This window comes from Triticum urartu, chromosome 2 (genome assembly GCF_003073215.2).
Source record: "Triticum urartu cultivar G1812 chromosome 2, Tu2.1, whole genome shotgun sequence".
Lineage (NCBI taxonomy): Eukaryota > Viridiplantae > Streptophyta > Magnoliopsida > Poales > Poaceae > Triticum > Triticum urartu.
Window position 1 is genome coordinate 734,897,192 of NC_053023.1, and position 19,575 is coordinate 734,916,766.

The 19,575-nt window shown below is 37.7% G+C and overlaps 1 protein-coding gene across 2 annotated transcripts; it reads right to left on the minus strand.

Moving 5' to 3' along the window:
* Positions 1–776: 776 nt before the first annotated feature.
* LOC125540297 (endoplasmic reticulum metallopeptidase 1-like) lies at positions 777–12,541 on the minus strand. Of its 2 annotated transcripts, none has more exons than XM_048703903.1 (14): positions 12,422–12,541; positions 11,316–11,665; positions 10,530–10,768; positions 9,728–9,884; positions 9,554–9,631; positions 7,230–7,301; positions 6,539–6,658; positions 5,257–5,421; positions 3,712–4,237; positions 3,479–3,635; positions 3,199–3,308; positions 2,594–2,706; positions 1,321–1,684; positions 777–1,227 (listed from the first exon to the last, which is right to left on the minus strand). In XM_048703903.1, exons 2-14 carry the CDS (start codon positions 11,622–11,624, stop codon positions 908–910), a joined length of 2,730 nt encoding a protein of 909 aa, XP_048559860.1. In that variant the 5' UTR covers positions 11,625–11,665; positions 12,422–12,541; the 3' UTR covers positions 777–907. The 2 variants fall into 2 exon arrangements, with proteins under 2 accessions (XP_048559860.1, XP_048559861.1); XM_048703904.1 differs by having other exon boundaries at positions 11,316–11,651; positions 12,422–12,526.
* Positions 12,542–19,575: the final 7,034 nt, after the last annotated feature.

Consider the following 19,575-nt stretch of genomic DNA (forward strand, 5'->3'; position numbering starts at 1 on the left):
TAGAAATAAGGCAGCGGACTAGCACTGTTTGCTTTGTGACCATTTCGTGTAAGGAAATTACGACCTTTCTGACCAAAATGGTCGCAATGGTTTAGGGTTTGGAGCCCCCTGAACAGCTTTTGACTAATTGGTCTAAAATGGTCATAAATTTATGACCAATTCTTCGAGGGTCACTGACAGAAGGTCATAAGTTGACATATTTCTTGTAGTGTGCAGGCCCAATGCCACACACCAACTCCACGCCACAACAAAGGCGGATCCTGCGTGTGCGGTGCAGATTGTCATGGTGGAAGCCACCCATGAGATGGGGAGGGGAAGGGATGGAAAGGCAAGCCGCCACCACTGTCATCACCGATGGCCTCCTTCGACAACAGTTGTTTGGCTAGCGCGATGATGTAGAGCTTTCTAGGTGGCGGTGAGGTGGCCTCCATAATCGCCCGGGTGAGTGGTGCAGATACAAAGTTATCTCTCCCATTAAATTTTAATAGTTAATAGAGAGTGTTTGTGTCCTTCTGAGTTCTGGTGATCATGAATAATTAAAAACTTCAATCCACTAAGTACAGAAGTGCTCTGTGTAGTCTTCTTCCTAGGAAGTGTGGGTTACTCGATGCAACTTTGTGTCAAGCGTGTCTGATCTCACACGTGAGTGTGTGTTTGCATGCATGACCTGGATAGACCTTAGTATATATCCTAGCATCCATACATGTCCCATGAACAAAGTGACATTGTTCTGAAGTTTGGACTGGAACAGTAAACAACAAATCGACAATGCAGAATGTCTCAAATCTGGATGTGTATTCAATTCTCCCCCATGTGAAAATACAATCTTTATTACAACCATTATTCGATTTGAAAGTTAAGCTTGTGACATGAAATGACTAAAACTTAGGGGAACAATGTACTTTTCCTAAATATTGATAGGAAGAGCAGTCAAGAAAGCCAATGTATAAGGAGATGTAGACTTGCCGAAATGTGTAGACCAACGTGGAAGCTTCTCAAGAACCGTATCAACCATTGGTGTAACCCTATTCACATCCGTTCTTAGTTTTACCAAAGGAGAAAAGTCTTCTGCTTTAGTTTCTTTTGCAGATGCATGTGTTCCATTAGTTGACCAGAAAAGGGTTAACTCGAATTTTGTTGGTGAGCTCTTGCCACCTGCAAAGCGGATTGTATGCCATCCATCGACCTCACTCTTACCACCCAGATGAACCAACTTATTCGAGTCCACTGAGTAAAATAATACATGGAAAGGTCAATAAGATGTCAAATAATAACTATCTAGTCCATCTAGATTTATCAATCTAGTTAATTGTAGCTTACCATGAATAGTGAAGTCATCAATTTCCTGTTTATTGATTGCCAGCGACCAACGAGTAGATGACTTAGTATCAATTGACACTATTGTTCTACGTGCATCATCAGTAGAAGAATCACTTTCAACATGGAGCATAGGAACTTCTGATTTGCTCCACCCAATATTGCTCCGTTTGTAACTCCTGCAGCCATACATCATGGTAAATGTCGCAAAATCAATTGTCATATTTCTTCCGCAAGAAAATTCTTCCCCTCTAAGTTCCATCAATTCCTGTGTCAACTTTCCAGGTGTGTGCGAAAACAATGATACATAGGATAATGGTTCTGTGCTTCCATCATTCATTCTTGTAGTATCAACAACATGCACAACCTGAGGAAGTAGTGAAACAATTATCATCAAATAAGTATCATTTATAGTATGAGCTTGATAATGGAAATAAGGGGAAAGATTCTCATAATTCCAGGCAAAAAATTAGGCAGAACATACATCAGAAGGCTAGTGAATCATGTTACTTGTACTATCCTACAAATGTTGCATATGAAAATTTTGAGATAATTTAATGTGTTTCATGATTTCTTCATTGACATTTCCAAGTAGGGAAATGATACTAGAAAGGTAATGGAAATATAATATAATCAATTGTTTGTGGGAACATTTGAGTGGCAAAAAAGACATTTCTTACATCCCCTTAATTCTAATCCACAAAACTACAACAACTTATATTTTAATCGGAAGGGATAAGCATTTACTTCCAATTCTTTGTTTGGAGAAACTAGCTACTAGAAATAACTTATATTTTGATATGTGTTGAGTGCATTCTTTGTTGGTATCCGCAAAAGAGTGTTGAACTGTTAAAAAACCAGGTTACAGACATAGAAAATGATCAAAATTTATGGAAAGCGTATGACAACATCAAAAGAGTCAAAATAGTTAACCACTGACCAAAAATATTAGGATAGTACATGTCTAGATAAATTCATACTCCCTCCATTCAATGAAAAAGTGACGTTTTGTGTATTAACACGATCATCAAAATATAACGTTGACCATTATCTATTGCAATATATTTATAACAACCAATAAAATTATAAGTATTTTGTTTTGAAAGTAATCCTTGAGACAAATTTATGCATACGATTTTGAAGCTCCTAACCTGGATATTTAAAACAATACCAGTGGTGCAAGTTTTCATTGTTTGACTTTAGACATCCAAAACATCACTTTATTGTGTAACGGGGGAGTACTAACACAATCAAATGGTGTTATAGCAGTGCTTACATTTACAGTACGAGAAATATCCTCTGTGAATGCTGGAACAATACCACTTGATACCAGTACAATGGCAAGACCAAAGGATGCACATAACACAGAAAGAAGTGCTCTTTTCGCACCTACAGAAAACATATATCGGATATCAACTTATTTTGGGGTGTGTGATGTGTGAAACAGAAGGCAGATGTATGTACATATTGGAGAAATATAAAAAATGGATGTAATGATAGATGTACAACAATGTTATAGGGCAAGATTCAGAGCCTTCTTCTAACCATCAAAAGCAAAGTCGTAACAAACCTATGATCATTCCTCTGATTAGTTTGGCTTTGAAGCTTCTTGACATTTTTGGTTTTTTAGTTGTTTCTTAGTTTGGGTTCTTGGTCACCTTTGGTGGCCTGTAGATTTAGCACCATTTTGGCATTATTTTAATCCAAAATAACAAAGTATCTTGATGCATGTCCGAGCGGCAAAACAGTCATTACAACACACCTCTTACACTACATGTCACAATCAAAGCAAAATCAAATTTTATATATGTACAAGGTAACAGAAATTGATATATTATGTAACAGAAGCAAAATGTGATGATAAAGCATGATATGGTTTACCTGAAATATGGACATACGAAAGAAGATAAACAAACATAAAGGACACGACTAATGCGATGGCAACAGCAACGACTACATTTCCAAACCAGCCTGGTAGTCCACCAGGGTTCCTGCACATATAAGTGCAAATAAGGTTGAAATTAGTTCAGTTAACTTAGGTTAACTGGCACAATACTCTCTATTAATAGAATTTAAGTTATAAGCTTAATCATGTCCTAACAAACATAGCAAGTGAGAAAATCTAGAACAAGTTTGGACGTTGCAGACTCTAGATATTTACCTATCTGCACGTACAATAGTGCCAACCATCACATCAACCAGGCGAATAACCAAACCAGCGGATGACACAACTGGCACAGCTAAAGCCAGGACCAATGTAACAACCTTAAGATGTTTAGGTGACCTTAGAGGAGATAGTGTTGCTTCCATAAGGCCATCTACAACAAAACAACAACCATCAATACTCAAGGTGAATATCAACATATTAACTCTTAGATAGTCACCCCAACTTACACGCAAAGGCAGGCGAAACAAGCCAGATGAGTGCTATATAGGATGCTCCGACCTTAAAATAGGTTCCAAGTATCAAAACTATGAGCCACTGGAGAAAACCAGATTTGAAAATCCACCTCTCAGCTTCTAGACCAACAATGTGATCCATCTTATTACCAGTTAGACCTGGCTTTGTTCTTGAATACACTTGTTCAATATGCTTCTTCAGGAGAATAAATCCAATGTGCTGACCAATGAATGCCCCAAGCAATGCAGGTGAACCAAATAAGCCAATAACTAACCAGGGATTTGCAACAAATGAGATAGGGAAGGGACAAATATGTGGCACGACAAATGCAACCACAACTGATAAGAAGATCGAAAATATCAGCGTCAAAATAATGCTCAAGCATGATATTCCGAGGGACACAAGCACAGAGCATCTGCCCATAAGCAATGATGTTCCCAATATCAGAAGTGAGTGGAATATTATTGAGTTGTGAAACATGGTTGCTAGGCGTTGCGGATAGGCCACCATGTACTTGCCCTGCAAAAATAATAACATACAAGTGAGAAGGTTAAACAAAGTAATATTCAGTTGAATATGAAAAATCGTGCTAACTAAATCATTTTTGTTATATGTATATATGTATATGTAGACAAATATGCTATCTATTTTTTAAGATACCACCAACACATCTGAACACATACTAGAATTATTTGCGTATTCTCCTTGGTTATATAATCATCTAAGTTTTCTTTTGCAGGAATCCATTGTTCATATTAATGTCAGCCAAGTCAAACAACACCAATAATCAAAAGCACTAGAGTGTTTTTGAAGAATCATATAATGCCAGGAGCACATGGACATCTAATCATAGCTTCAAACCTAATTCTGATATTTAGTTTGAGTCATGGTATGACCTAGTCACAGAACCATGGCACTCTAGATGATCATGAAGTTAAAAAGGAGGTAAGGAATAGGGGGTGACAGGCAAAAACATTAGATGACTCCATTCCATTGCTCTAAACAGGCAAAATCAAAGAACCATGACATCAAAGGTGGATAACTCATATCAGAATTGTTTCATTCTCAAAGTAATATATGATGTAAAATATAGCGTTATTTCTATTAGGACCAAATATGAGACATTTATTTTCTCTTCTTTGCTTCAGTTATACCCATACCCCTATTTTATCTTGCCATCCAATCAAATTAACTTTGCAAGAACATCAAAATTCACAAATATTTTGGTCCAAAGAATTCGTATTTATTTCACAACAATTTTTTGGTAATAAACAATTTACAAATCATTCGTTGGTCTTGCTGTTTCCTAGATTACTACATGACTTAACAATTCTAAATTATAAAATTTGGTGAAATTATTATGGTCCTTCATTATGTGAAAAATTGGCATATGAAGACATAGAGTAGTGATCAAAAATTTCCCACGGGAACATATGAAAATCGAAATCTATACATGTGCTTTCTTAGCTTAAGGAAAAAACTAGATATTGCATGGTACAATCAAATATTTGATAACAAAAATATTGTAATCGTTATACCAGAATGTCAAAGAAGATAGCTTTCTTCTGCTCTACGCTCTCTTGCTTTGCCTCGTGTGCATCTTCCATAAATTTTTGTGATGAAGCAGCATGGAGTAGGAAGGCAAGCATATTTTCTCCATTATGCTGAAGGGATCCTGGTTTAAGATGCTCCATTTTGTCATTCTGCACAAAAGATAACAATAAAAAATCATGAGTAGGCAACGAAAATGCTTGGTACTAAAATAAATAGATTGAAGCTGCCACCACATATATATTCCTTTGACCTTTGGTTACACTCCCAATATTAATCAAAGTTAAAATTACGTCTAGAACTATCAGCTTGTTCTAATTTCTGTTGGAAAGACATAATTAATTTACAATCTAATGGCAATGAAATTATTTTAATCAATTCACAGTAGGAAACAAATGCCTGGATATACAGTACAATTTGGAATTAGAATCACGCATTCACCCTCTACGAGGAGCCGTGAACAATCAGGTGGATCCTCAAGAAGTGAAGTTCACATGTGATGTGTTCGCCTTTAACCTATTTATATCAAAGTGCTACTTTTGGTTCAGAGTACATATATACTCACTATATTCCTTTTTGTTTGGAAAGGGTAAATCAATGACAGTAACATAGCTTAATCTCAAGGTCCATAATCTCTAGATCTTCGAACAGGAAAGTAACCAGTAGATTCTTTCACCGAGTATCTGATACAGATATATTTGTTATTATGTTAATAAAAAATACACTTGGTGAATTTTAATGGACTGAGGGTCTGTAACATTTTTTTTCTTTAGAAATTTGGCTTTATATATGTACGTAGCAATCCAATCTGTTTATAAAAAAATAGAACATAAGCTAAATCTTTGTCATCAGTATCTAATAAACTACTAACATGACATGACCTAGCTTAGCTATTTTTCTATTTTCATTGTGTTTATTTTGCTTTGTTTCTGTAAATCAGTTTCCTTCTGTTGGCCGTTGGCCAAGCTATACTTTGTGCCTTCTTGGCATCCTCTTCTTAATACCCAGACACATAATTTGATGTGTGCTTAAGAAAAGAAATATCTACTAGGTTGCTTAAAGTGTAACGAATCTGGAAAAGTGTTCCACACATGAAAAAGTTGTGCATAATCGATATATTTCCGACGGTGCATCATTTGCGCCATTACGACAAACAACTAAAAAATAATTATTCAAAACAGTACCCAAAACAGAGCAAAGTAACTTCTACCACCTGATGCAGAATATATGGAATTGTGCATATATAAATATAAAGTCATGAAAGCAAACCTTTGTGTGATACACAGATGTCATATCTGTATATGCAAAATCAAGGCCAGGAAGACCAGCAACCTCAAGATATATTTGGAAATCTGTAGCAGAATTTGTTGCTCCAGAATTGAAAATATCCTGCAATTACAAATTTGGGTTATATCCTATTTGCAAGCTACGGAGACACGCTAAAATTGAACTATGCTGGTTGAGTAAAGTGACAGGTCGAACCGTCTCCTTTCACTCTAGCAACATGATATCACTTCATATTTCTTCTATAAGTTCGGTGTTAGCACCAAACAAGTGTGTGTGGGGTGGATGAGGAACAATCATGTCATTTTTTCCATATGAAAAGGTGAATTAAATTGGGAAAATTCAAATTGACAGTGGATAAAAATCACTCCATTTTGCTCTGAGCTGATTGCAGAGTTCCTGGAAACATGACAAAATTGCCACTGTTATTTGCTATAATCCAATGTTCCATGCTACTGGCCACAATATAATTTTACTTTTAACCCAATAATTTGGAACAGGAAGATCACTCAAGCTTCTACAGCTAGATCTGTATTTGACAGGGTAAAGGAACCTCTATGGAAAGTGCAAACTGTTCGTTCTAAGACAGCAAACTTGAGAATCAATAAAAACTGTTCAAACCGTTCTTTCTAAGGTTTCTGAATCAATTCCTACTCAATCTGTTCCTTTTTTTTACCTGTATAGCTATCTGAGCAGATGGGTATTTCGCTACAGCGGCAAAGCTCTCCAAAGCCCATTGGTGAGTACCCTGTTATATGAACAAATATAGTAAGCTAAGCTTAAAAGGTTCAGAAGTAATGTTGTGATAACACTTGAAGAATCCACAGCAATTGAAGAACCGAAGAAAACAATCTGATGCATTAGCGACCAAGTAACTCATGGTTTGTGTAAATTATCTATAAAGAATGGAAATGTATTGAAGAATGAATTGAAAAAAAACTCAGCTGCTGGAAGGGCAAGTTGATGTCATATGGGGGTCGATTAGTTCTGATCAACTCAGTACTAACTAGCATGCCAATGTTTTTACTTTCGTTCTTCGAAATTCCGAAAGGGGTCCAAAAGCAACTTGATTTCTTTAGATCTCGATTCTTTTGGCAGTCTGATGAGGCCAAGAGGAAATACCGTCTGGCGCGATGGGATATCCTTTGTCGACCTAAAGACCAAGGGGGTCTCGGTATTGAGAACTTGGAAATTAAGAATAAATGTCTAATGAGCAAATGGTTGTACAGGTTAGGGACAGAGCCGGAGGGCATGTGGTCTCAAATCCTGCGCAATAAGTATTTGCACTCGAAAACGCTAGCCCAGACTACCGTCAGACCAACTGATTCATCGTTCTGGAAGGGATTTATGAGAACGAAGGATATGTTCTTTCGTAGGGTCAAATTCTTGGTTGGCAACGGGATGTCAACAAGATTTTGGGAGGATACATGGTTAGGAGAGACACCTTTGGCCTTACAATATCCTACCATTTACAATATTGTGCAACGTAAGGAAGATTACATAGGTATCGTCCTTCAAACTATTCCCTTGAATATTCAGTTCAGACGTACATTAGTGGGTGCGAGATGGACAGCCTGGATGCACTTGGTTCGGAGATTGATTGAAGTTCGACCCTCCGACGTGCCGGACTCTACACAATGGAAGTTAACTAAAAATAGGATATTTAAGGTGAAATCCTTTTATACGGATTTGATTAATTCTGGCCCCCTCTCAAGGTCACTTCATATATGGAAGGTTAAGGTTCCTTTGCGGATTAAAATTTTCATGTGGTTTGCCCACAAGCAAGTAATACTCACAAAGGACAACTTACTTAAGAGGCGATGGGTAGGCAACTCGCAGTGTTGTTTTTGTGCTCAAGATGAGACAATACAACATTTATTCATTGAATGCCCACTTGCCAAGTTACTTTGGAGAACGATTCATATAGCTTTTAATATTAATCCCCCAGTAGATATTGCGTCTTTGTTTGGGATGTGGTTAGCTGGGGTTGAACAGATCACGGCAGCTCGTATTCGGATTGGAATATGTGCATTACTATGGGCTATATGGAACTGCAGAAATGATATGATTGTTAACAGACAACACAACTTAACTTTTTTGCAGGTTATCTTCAGAGCTACAGCTTGGATCCGTATGTGGTCCTTACTCACTCCTATGGACTCCAGGAAGCCTTTGGTTACTGGGTGCAACCAACGGGAGATGGTGGCTCGGGCTATATTCAACCAGTTCGGATGGCGTTCGCATAACAGGATAGAGGGCTAGAGAGTTTGTCCTTATTATCACCGTATCGGTTGTTTTTAGGCCCTTTCTTTTTTTCAGATCTTTGTGCTATGACTTTGCTTCATTTGCGAGCTGTAAGACCTTTATGATCGGAAGTACCTTTCTACACCCAGGAGCAAATGCTCCTGGTATGAATAGTAAAATTAAAAAACTAGAAAAAATGTTCAAAAAATTCTGAAATTTTTTTTGACATACTTTCACAAATGTTTGATGTGCACGCAAAATTTCATTGTGAAATCACATTGGTGGAAGGCGTGCCAAAAAAACAAAATCAGAGCTCCAAAATGCTTTTGTAAGTAACATTTTCAGAGCATTGATTTTGTTTTTTTACCACGCCTTCCATCAATGTGATTTTGCGATGAAATTTTGTAGGCATAACAAACATTTGTGAAAGTATGGCACAAAAAAATTTCAGAATTTTTTAAATTGTTTTTGAATTTATTTGATTTTACTGTTCACACCAGGAGCATTTGCTCCTGGGTGTAGAAACTCCACGTCCCTTTATGATGATACTTTCTAGACTTTTAATAAAAAAGCCGCATGCATCATCATGATGCAGAGGCCGGGAGTATACCTCCATTTCCAAAAAAAAGTAACTCATGGTTTGTGTAAAATGTTCAAAAACCTTATTTACTAAACAAACTAAAATAAGAAACAGGTACACGACTGTTACAATTATAAATGCCAGAACAATTTGTGAAAACAAAACGTGAGGCCAACCTGAAAAAGTGTTGATTTCCCACCGATGCCCATAGCTTCCAAATCAACAGCAAAACGTACTGAGTTTCTCCAGTGGTGCTGCACAAATATTATTAAATTACATTATGGAGCATAACCACAATGACCTATGTAACAGTTCGACATGATATATGTGTGACAAATGAAAATAGTGACCTGAGTTATAAAACTGTGGGCCCCGACAAGACCCTCTTCTTCCCCTGTGTTGAATAGAAATAGGACACCACTCTTAAACCCATGAGCCCACTGAGCCACTCCCCGTGCAAGCTCTAGCATAACTCCAACACATGAACTGCAATCTCCGGCACCTCCCCTAAAAAAGATAGAAGTTAGATTCATTTTATCTCTCAAAAACTGACAATGCGGAAGCAAAAAAAAAAAGTAGAATTGTTACAAGAGTTGGTCTGCTACAGTACATGTATTTGCAATAAATAAACATTAGTTTGCCGCTAAATTACATCCTAATAACATTAGATGTAGACTTGAACAGTCTGAATATCTGTCTAAATTACTTGTAAAAATCATCAACAACAGAATTGTTCCTCCCAAACATGCCTCAAAGCTATATTCTTGTTCAACATTCATGTGCTGTCAAGTTATCTTTAGAAAATGTGAGATCTCGATATCTCCTGCTTATACTTAAAGAACAATGCACGACTGAGCCCATATATTTGTCTAATGTCATTTATTTCGCATACATTTCTTTTACCTCACTCTCAGCACCCACCCCTTCCTCAATTGAAGGCTCATAATGTGGTACCCAAGTTGGATTGTTGCATATTAGTACATTCTACAAAATTAAATATATGACGAACCAATTTCGTGTCAAAAAGGCATGCGGAAACCCTTCATTTCTGATGGTAACCAATTGATGTGTTGATGATTAAGCATATAGTTAACATTACATAATGCAAAGCAGAAGCAAGGCTGCCCAGTAAGGGAGAAGACGGAGCCTTACGTTGTGAAAACTGTGTCAATATGAGAAGAGACAAGAATCAAATTTTCCTCAGCTTCCGGTAAATACTTGGGAACAAATCTGAGAATCACGTGCTTAAGGTCTGAATACAAGATTGTTTTTCCCTTGAAAAGGCCCCCGGCTAAACGGTTTGCACCAATGTCTGTGTGGAATAGCTCCAGTTGAACATCAACGTCCGGGTGAGCTGCCTTCTTTATTTTCTCTGCTTCTGCATATACATACTATTGCATGGAAATGTCAAGACGGATAGTGCAACTAAAAGTAGATACAGTAGAGAAATTATAAGTTCCAACAAAAATATCGCACGTCCTGATGGGAAAGTAAAAGTGAAAGATAAGAGCAAGAAATAATTAGTTGGCTCCTCACTTTAACTTATATTTCTTCTCCACTTACTCCCTTTTCTACGCCCTCCGTTTCTAAATATAAGTCAGATTTCAATACCGACTACATACAGATGTACATAGACGCACTTTAGAGTGTAGATTCACTAATTTTGCTCCGTATGTAGTCCGTATTTGAATCTCTAAAAAGACTTATATTTAAGAACGGAGGGAGTAGTTATTATACCCAAACACTACAATTAGCATCAACAGTTCAACAGACAACAGCTAGTTCCAACTTATTAATAGAAAAGTATCACTGACCCCTCATGTTCAGAATATATCAATGCATAATAAAATTGACAGAAATTTTATAATTGGTCTAAAGACTGAAATTGTAAGTAAAAACTATTGAAAATGCGAAAGCAAGGTAGCTTGAAAGGACAACCTGCACAGCAAGATCAAGGGAATCTGAACCAACTGGATGAGGACCCAGGCCTGTCAAGTACTTCACATGCTTAAGGGCAGAAGCCTCTGAGAACCCCCGCTTACCAGCCTGCTCAGCATCTAGGGGCAAAGGAAGATTTGCAAACTGCATACGGTAAACTGACCAGGACCCATGAAGGAAAACTATCAACAATCCCAGCAACAAATAAGCGCTCCTCCTATGCCTGCCATTATCTTTATCAGAAACGACTGCCGCATCAACTCTAGGCCTCTCGTGGGTTGACACTGAAGAAGCTTGTCCTCGAGGCATTTTGCGTGTTTAAATGTAGTGAGACGCCTGAAAAAAGTGGACTGTTCAAAAAACAATTATGTTGGCAGTATCATAAGTGTACACGATAATACCAGTTAGAGCGGAACATGAAAAAAGCATTGCGTTCCATATAAAGAAATTATGTGGCATTTAATAGTTTTTTTAGGAAAAAGAGCCTACGATGGAATTCCCACAAAGCAACATGATAAATATTTTGAGTTCCACGTACCAAAAGAAAGATTTCACATGGATCCAGGAAAAATAAAACATGAACCAGATTTTCCCTGTTTTGTTTAGGATTTGAAATCAATATGTGCTACCATTGTAAGAAATGGGTGTCTGCTAACAGGTAACCTTCCATTTTTCCATGTAAGAGGTTACATGCACAGACTAAGCAGTAATTAATCAGATACATAGACAGTCTCAGGGTTTGCTAATATTTCCTTGTAAGTTTTTAGCACAGTTCTACAACACCGAAGGTTCACAATTTCAGAACAAGGATGCTCCCATGTCCCAAAAGCAAGCTAATCAGGTCCTACTCCATAGTCGGTTGGTTACAGACTGGAAACTGGAAAACAAGAGATGGTCTAGGAGGACAAAGAAGAAGATGATACACAGTCGAACGAACAGTGAATGCACTGCACCGGACTGATGGATTGGAGTAGTAGCGTTCACGCAGGACACGAATGCGTAAACAAACAGCAGCACGAAGAGAGAAGATTCGCATTCAATTTACGAAGAGAAAAACAGAACAAAATTGTACGTAGAACAACAAGCTAGTACTAGTGCTTCCTTACCGGCCGATGTGTCCAGCAGAGTGTGCGAGGAGGAGGAGGAGGAGGAGGAGGAGGAGGAGAGCGGAGTTCTTGCTTCGGAGGATTTCGGTGAGGTGAAGTAGCCGCCCGGAGATGGAGATTATATATAAGATGAGGATAGAAGGAGGCGACCGCACCCACAGAAAAAACGTGCTAGTGCTTAGGGTGACGATGCTGAAGAACTTCTGGTCCCGCCGTGGTGGTGGACGGGGACGGGATGCATGGCGAGAAAAGCGTGCGCGCGTGCCATGGAGACAGACGATGCTGGTTGGTTACGTGAGGCATCCTTCTTTTTGCAAGTCGACAGACTGCTTTCACTCATGCATGCGTACTTCCAAACAAACATCACGGGCTCATCTCTCATGCATGGGACTCGAAAGGAGTTTCTATAGACATACTATTATTTTTTGCATTAGCATTGCAAATATTCCCTCCATTCCACAATATAAGGTGCATTGGTTGTTAACAGTTCCAAATTTGTTTGGAGACTGATGGGGTGATATTCATCATAAGTTGAAGGGCTAAAACCAGGGGAGATATTCACTTGACAATGTTTCCCGCAGGGCTACTACCATGTTTTACTTTTCCCCTAAAAACTACAACTTTTAGTTAGTTACAGGTTCAGCCAAAATTAAACTCAATTATGGCAGTGATGGCCCACAAGTCTGGGCTAACATGGCACAATATTCAGCTCCGTCATATTGACCGTTATGACATCTAGGGTGCCATACGCCAGTCTCATAAAACTCCCCTGGTTTTTAAACATTTCACAAATTTACAGTGGACGGCCCACAAGTGAGTGATCTAACCCTAAACTGATAAGTAGTTAAGCTAACCTAATCACATGGGCCTGATGGTCAGTGGCCCAGCTAATCCTAACTAGCCACTAACCCATCCCCTAACCTAACAACTAACCCATCCTTACTAATCACGTGTGCTAGCGGCTGAGACGCCCTTCCTCTCCACGGGCGATGCACCCCCGCCGTCTGGCCATGGAGCGGCTATGCTGCCGATGGCCTCCAGTTTCCTCCCCTTTCCTCCCTCCACCCGCACAACTCGCCGCCCGGTGGCCTCTGGTCCACAACCTTATTTTCTATGTGGAGAAAGAAATCATGAGAGGAGATACCAGTGATGCAATCATTGATCACTTTGAGGCCATGAAAGAACATAGAGGGTTTTTAAAAAGGCAATGCTCTTAACTTAATGTCTTAATTTATGAATTATTGCACAAATGTATTTAGTATGTACTTAAGTGATTTTTCTTTTGTAGGCAATCAGGATTTATTGTCATATGTCGTCGTCCGATCACATTTATTTTCATTATTCGGAGTTTGTATGCTTTAGTGTTGAACTTTATATAATCAATTAGTATTTCAAGCCGAAGTGAACCATTTCATTTTGGTAAGGAATCTTACTACCATACATTTTGAGTTGCTGAGTGTGCTATTATATATATGATGTATAAGTGAACACCGGGATATTTTTGTTCTAGGTCCGTGGGAAGATATCCTGTGATACCAAGTATCACATGATACCATGATATCATGTTTCAAAACTCAAAGTTTATGTCCTAAATGTTTTTGATTTTTTTTTGGATGTTCACAAGTCCACCATCCCTAAAAAAGTCAAAGTCCAAATTTGAAATATACATGGAGAAACAAAAAAGGCAAATCCACATGTGAACAGTGCCGTGTTTGCTTCTGGCCTTTGTGACACTATTCATGCAGAATTTGTCTTTTTTATTTCTCAATGTGTGTTTCGATTTTGGATCTGAAGTTTTCAGGGCTAGTGAATATATGTCTTGTGAATACTCATAATTCTTTTTTTTAATTTTCTTTTGAAGCACAGAAATCTGGGTTCTGAAACATGGTATGATAATATCATGTGATGCTTGGTATCACATGATATTTTCTCCGGGGTCTTCCCCTGTGTATTACTCCCTCCGTTTCAAATTATTCATCGCGGAAATGGATGTATCTAAAACTAAAATACATCTAGATACATTCATACCTGCGACAAGTAATTCGGAACGGAGGGAGTAGATCCAAACCTGGCTGGTCCGCGGTCCGGCGAGCCACCCCACGCGCTCCATGCGCTCGTGAGAAACACCAAAATCGTTCAGGATCCAAGCAAAATTCTTGCTAACGTGTAAACACATGCATGCACATGAACCAAACTAGTAATAGCCTCTAGTGGTGCATGCATCTCATTGGATTTTTGCACGTGCATACATCATGCTCTGCCAGCCTGTAGGTTCGTCGAACCTGTGTGGTGACGGGGCCCTGTGAGCTCACGTGAACCATGCACAAGAAATACACACGCAGGCACAGTGTCATTATTCTACCCTGCGAGCACGTACTCCTACAAAAGAGCCAATGCGCTGCTACTGGAAGTTTATTGTGGAACGTGGGCAATTTTACTATATTCTGAATATGTCCCTACTATCGTTCCATGAAAAAAAATTACAGAAAGGATAAATATATTATAAAAGTTTATAGAAAGTACAAATATAATAAATACATCGAGATTCCAAGACCACAAAACAATCACTATTGCCGTGAACAAGTCTTGACGCACTGCTGTCGCCGCTTACCTACTAGAGCCAGCTTGACCAATGTCAATAACAAAAGGAAAGTCTTCGTGCAAGTGCCCCTAAGAACAAGCGCCCTAGAGCCGCAGTCGTCGCCATTGTACCCTTGCATAAATATGAAACTTCTGACACCAAATATCGCCCTAGAGCTGTGCGGTCCGTACAGACAGCCCAGGAGATTGTGGCCCAAGTGGTGGCCGTGCAGGCAGAGCTGGTGGGAATATCCTATTTGCCGCTCGCTGCGGCAAGTTGTCAGGCGGACGCACAGGGAAATCGATCGAGGGTTCGCGCGTGGGCCGGGCCGTAAAATGTTTCGAAGATTTCGGTTTTAGAAACCTTCTCGCTTGTTCCCAGCCGTTTTTTTCCGATTTTGGAAACCTCCTAGGAGCTTCCTAACACTTTTTTTCTGTTTCTTTTTCTTTTTTTGTTTTCCTTTTTCCTGTTTATTTTTTCTTCTATATGTTTTCCTTTTCATTCCTTTTCTACTTTTCACCTTTTTTCTTTCTGTTTCTTTTCTTTATTTTTTCTCCTCTTCACTTTTTTCATTTTTTACAATTTTAAAAAATTTCAAACAATTCAAATTTTGATTTCATGTAAAAAATATTCGTTCTTTACAAAACTGTTCGAAGTTTAAAAAATTGTTCGCTTATTGAAAAATATGCACCGGTTTTAAAAATATTGTTCATCCATTGAAAAAATGTTCGAATTTCCAAACTTGTTTGAGATTTTTAAAAGGTTCTAAATTTTCAAATTTTTTCTTCAGTTTTAAAAAATGTTTGTGCTATCTAAACTCCTTTCTTTCAAAATTTATTCCAGTTCACAAATTCAAAATATTCATAATTCTCAAATTTTGTTCACAAAATTCAAAAAATGTTCTCCTTTTCAAATTTTGTTTAGGAGTTTGAAAAATGTTCCTCTTTCAAAATTCATTCGGAAATTTAAGAAAAATGTTCGTGTTTTCCAATTTTGTTTGGTAGTTTCAAAAATTGTTTCTATTTCAAATTTTGTTCGCAATTTTCAAGAATGTGTCTGTTTCTAATTTTGTTAGGGAGTTTCAAAAAATGTTCCATTTTTAAAAAAATGCTAGCGAATTTGAAAATTGTTTATCTTCTTTCCTTGTTTTTTCTACTTATTTTCTCCTGTTCCTCTTTCCTTTTTAGAATATTTCACAGTTCTAAAAAATGTTCTTGATTTGGTAAAACTGTTCATATTTCTCAAAAAATGTTTGAAAATTTTAAAAAATGTCTTTCATTTTCAAATTTTGTACTGAGTTTGAGAAAAGTTCTTGTTTCAAAAATTGTTGACGGATTCGAAAACTATTCGCATTTCCAAATTATTGTGCAGAGTTTCAAAAAATGTTGCATTAACAAAAATTTGTTCACATATTCAATAATGTTCATGATTTTCAAAAAAAGTGTTCAGTTTATCAAAAAAATGTTCGGATATTCAATAAATGTTCGAGCTTTTTTTCTACTTTTCAAAGTTGAAAAGTGTTCGCTTTAAAAAAACATATTTCCAAAATAATTTTCGCGTTCAGAATTTGACAAAATGCACGGATCTATATTACCCTTAGCTTAGCGCCCCATTGTAAAACCAAGAAACTCATGTATCCTTTTGGCTTGTCTCGCGCATAAGCAACAAGAGAGGTCCCTTGTTCGATCCCTCCTTCGAGGACACTTTTTGAGGATTTTTCACTGTTTTACGCTAATGGGCCGGCCCAGCTAGAGTCGCGCCTGTGCGTCCGCTCGGCAATTCGCCGCAACGAGCGGCGCATAGGAACTCCCGAGCTGGTGAGCCAGGACCAGTTTCTCAAAAAAAAATGGTGAGCCAGGACCAGGTGCGGGAGCTCCGAGAGCTCCTATTGGACGCGCGCGTGCGTCCAATGGTCGAGCTTTCGCGCAGAAAGGAAGAGCGCATGGGCCAGCCCATTAGGAGGAAACGAAGCTCCAGACGAATAAAAAATAATTCAAGCGTGAATCGAAGCTTGAACCCACGACATCCATTCATTCAGCTAGCGTTGATAACCAACAGAAGCTGCGACCTATTGTGACGATTCAAGGCTCTAACGTCTAAGTACATACCTTGTTGAATTCTTTTTTTAAAGTACGCATAAAGTATTTTGTATATCCGTTGAACATTTTGCAATATCCGTTGAACATTTTCTTAAAATAAGTTGAACATTTTAAATAATACACGATCAACTTTTTTGAATACGATGAACATTTTTGAAAAAATGAATATACACGCTGAACAACTTTCGGATACGCACTGAACATTTGTAAAAGAACGTTGAACAATTTACGAATACACACTGAACATTATGTAATATATACAGTGAACAAAGTTAAGAAACATATTGAGCATTTGTATATTCATTGAAAAAACAAAACCGAAAGAGAAAAAACCAAAACCAAAAGAGGAAAACAGGACAAAAACCAAAAACCAGAAGAGAAACAAGAGAAAGCCAAACCAGAAGAAACATAAACAAAACTAGAAGAAGAAAACCGGAACAAAACCAGAAGAAAAAAACAACAAAGAAAACCAAAACGTGGAAGAAAAAAAACTAACGAAAGAAACAGCAGCGAATGAAAAAGAAGCACGCGAACCCGTAGTGGGCCGCCACAACATGCACGCGAACGGAAACAACTGTGAGCGTTTCCTCGACAGCTTGCCGCACACGGGCGTCCAATAGGATTCGCCGGGAGCTCCTATACAGCGCTGCGAGCGCCTGCAGGACGCAAACTGGGCCGGCCAAGGACCAGTTTCTCAAAAAAAAATGGTGAGCCAGGACCAGGCGCGGGGGGAGGGAAAACCCTATTGGACGCTCGCTGCGTCCAGTTGTCGAGGCTTCGCACAGAGAAGCGAGCGACTAGCGATCAAGATGGGCCGGCCCAGTCACGAGATAGCACAGGCGCTACAGCGTCCCGGTTTTGGGAACCTTCTGGAAGGTTCTTGAACCGGGTTTTCACTGGTTTTTTCTGTTTGCTTTTTCTTTATAGTTTTTTCTTTCTTTTCTTTTTCTTTCTTCGTTTTTCTGTTTCTTTATTTCATCTTTCAATTCCTTTTTCTTTTCTTTTTATTTTCTTTTTGTTCATGTTTCAAGTTATGTTTGGGAGTTTCAAAAAATAATCCAATTTCAAAATTTGTTCACCAAATTCAAAACATGTTCATGTTTCCAAATTTTGCTGCGAGTTTCCATAAATGTTTCCATTTAAAAAATTGTTCGCAAATTGCAAAAAATGTTCATGCTTCAATTTTTGTTCGGGAGTTTCGAAAAAATGTACGCAAGTTTTAAAAACTGTTCATGTGTTCAAGTTTTGTTCAGGAGTTTCAAAAAATGTTCCAAGTTTTAAAAAATGTTCAAGTATCCAAATTTTGTTTTCGAATTTGAAAAATGTTCGGGTTTTGGGAGACTTTACAAAAATGTTCCCATTTCCAAAAATTGTTTGCATTTTTCGAATTGTTGAGTTTTTACAAATTTTGTTCTCAATTTCTAAAAGTGTTCGCTGTTTCATACAACCTTCATGTTTTTTTCCTCAAAAATAGTGTTTCTCAAAAATGTTCGCACTTCCAAATTTGTTTGGAATTTTTCAAAATTGTTCTCTATTTTAAAATATGTTCTCAAGAAACAAAAAATGTCCGTGCTTTACAAAATTGTTCATGCTTCCAAATTTGTTCAGGATTTTTCAAAAATTTTCTTCGTTTCAAAATTTGTTCTCAAGGTTCAAAAAATGTCCGTGCTTCAAAAAATAATCCGCGCTTCCAAATTTGTTCTCAAGATTCAAAAATCGTTCATGCTTCATAAAAATGTTCACAAACTCCAAAAATGTTCAATTTCCGAAAAATGTTTGGGAAATTCAAACTTTTTGGTTTTCATAAAATTTGTTCACATGTTCAAAAAATGTTCATGTTTCCAAATTTGTTTACAAATTCAAAAAATTGTCCACATGTTTATTTTTTTACTAATTCAAAAAATTGTTCCTGTTTCCGAAATTTGATCACATATTCCAAAAATATGTGAACAATGAAATTTACAAGCTCTATGTCAAAATATATTCCAAAAATTTGTTCACATGTTAAAATACTGTAGGATGATTTACAAGCTCTACGTCAGAAATTTCTTTTTGATATTGTAACATGCAAGGACAATGAAATTCAGCTGCCGTTAGTAACTTCTTTCCTGCGGAGACATGTAAGTTCTCTATTTTTTTCTCTCCTATGGAAACAAAAGAGATGTTATTTTCTTAGAGCCTGTTCTTTCATACCGAACAGTGAAATTAATTTCTTCTAATCGCGTATATGTTTCTTCTAATTCTTTTTTCTATTCTCAAGGGTCTCATTAATACTGTCACCTTCAAGGGAAGTGCACTGCAAGATTCAACTCAAAGGAATACTTCCATGGGAAAAATGTTTCCTTACCGATAGAGCTATCTTTTTTCTCTCTTGCTAATCTAGTGATAGTTTCTTCCAAGACCTTCAACTGTAAACAATGTCCGAAAACAGCTGAAACAGTTATGAAAACGAGCAGTAAGACATGTACATTTTT

Coding starts and splice junctions, on each gene's coding strand:
- LOC125540297 (XM_048703903.1), bottom strand. CDS start 11,624: ATGCCTCGAGGACAAGCTTCTTCAGTGTCAACCCACGAGAGGCCTAGA. Junction 10,769..11,315: donor CCCTTGATCTTGCTGTGCAG/GTTGTCCTTTCA, acceptor TCCATGCAATAG/TATGTATATGCAGAAGCAGA. Junction 3,636..3,711: donor TGTTTCGCCTGCCTTTGCGT/GTAAGTTGGGGT, acceptor GTTTTGTTGTAG/ATGGCCTTATGGAAGCAACA.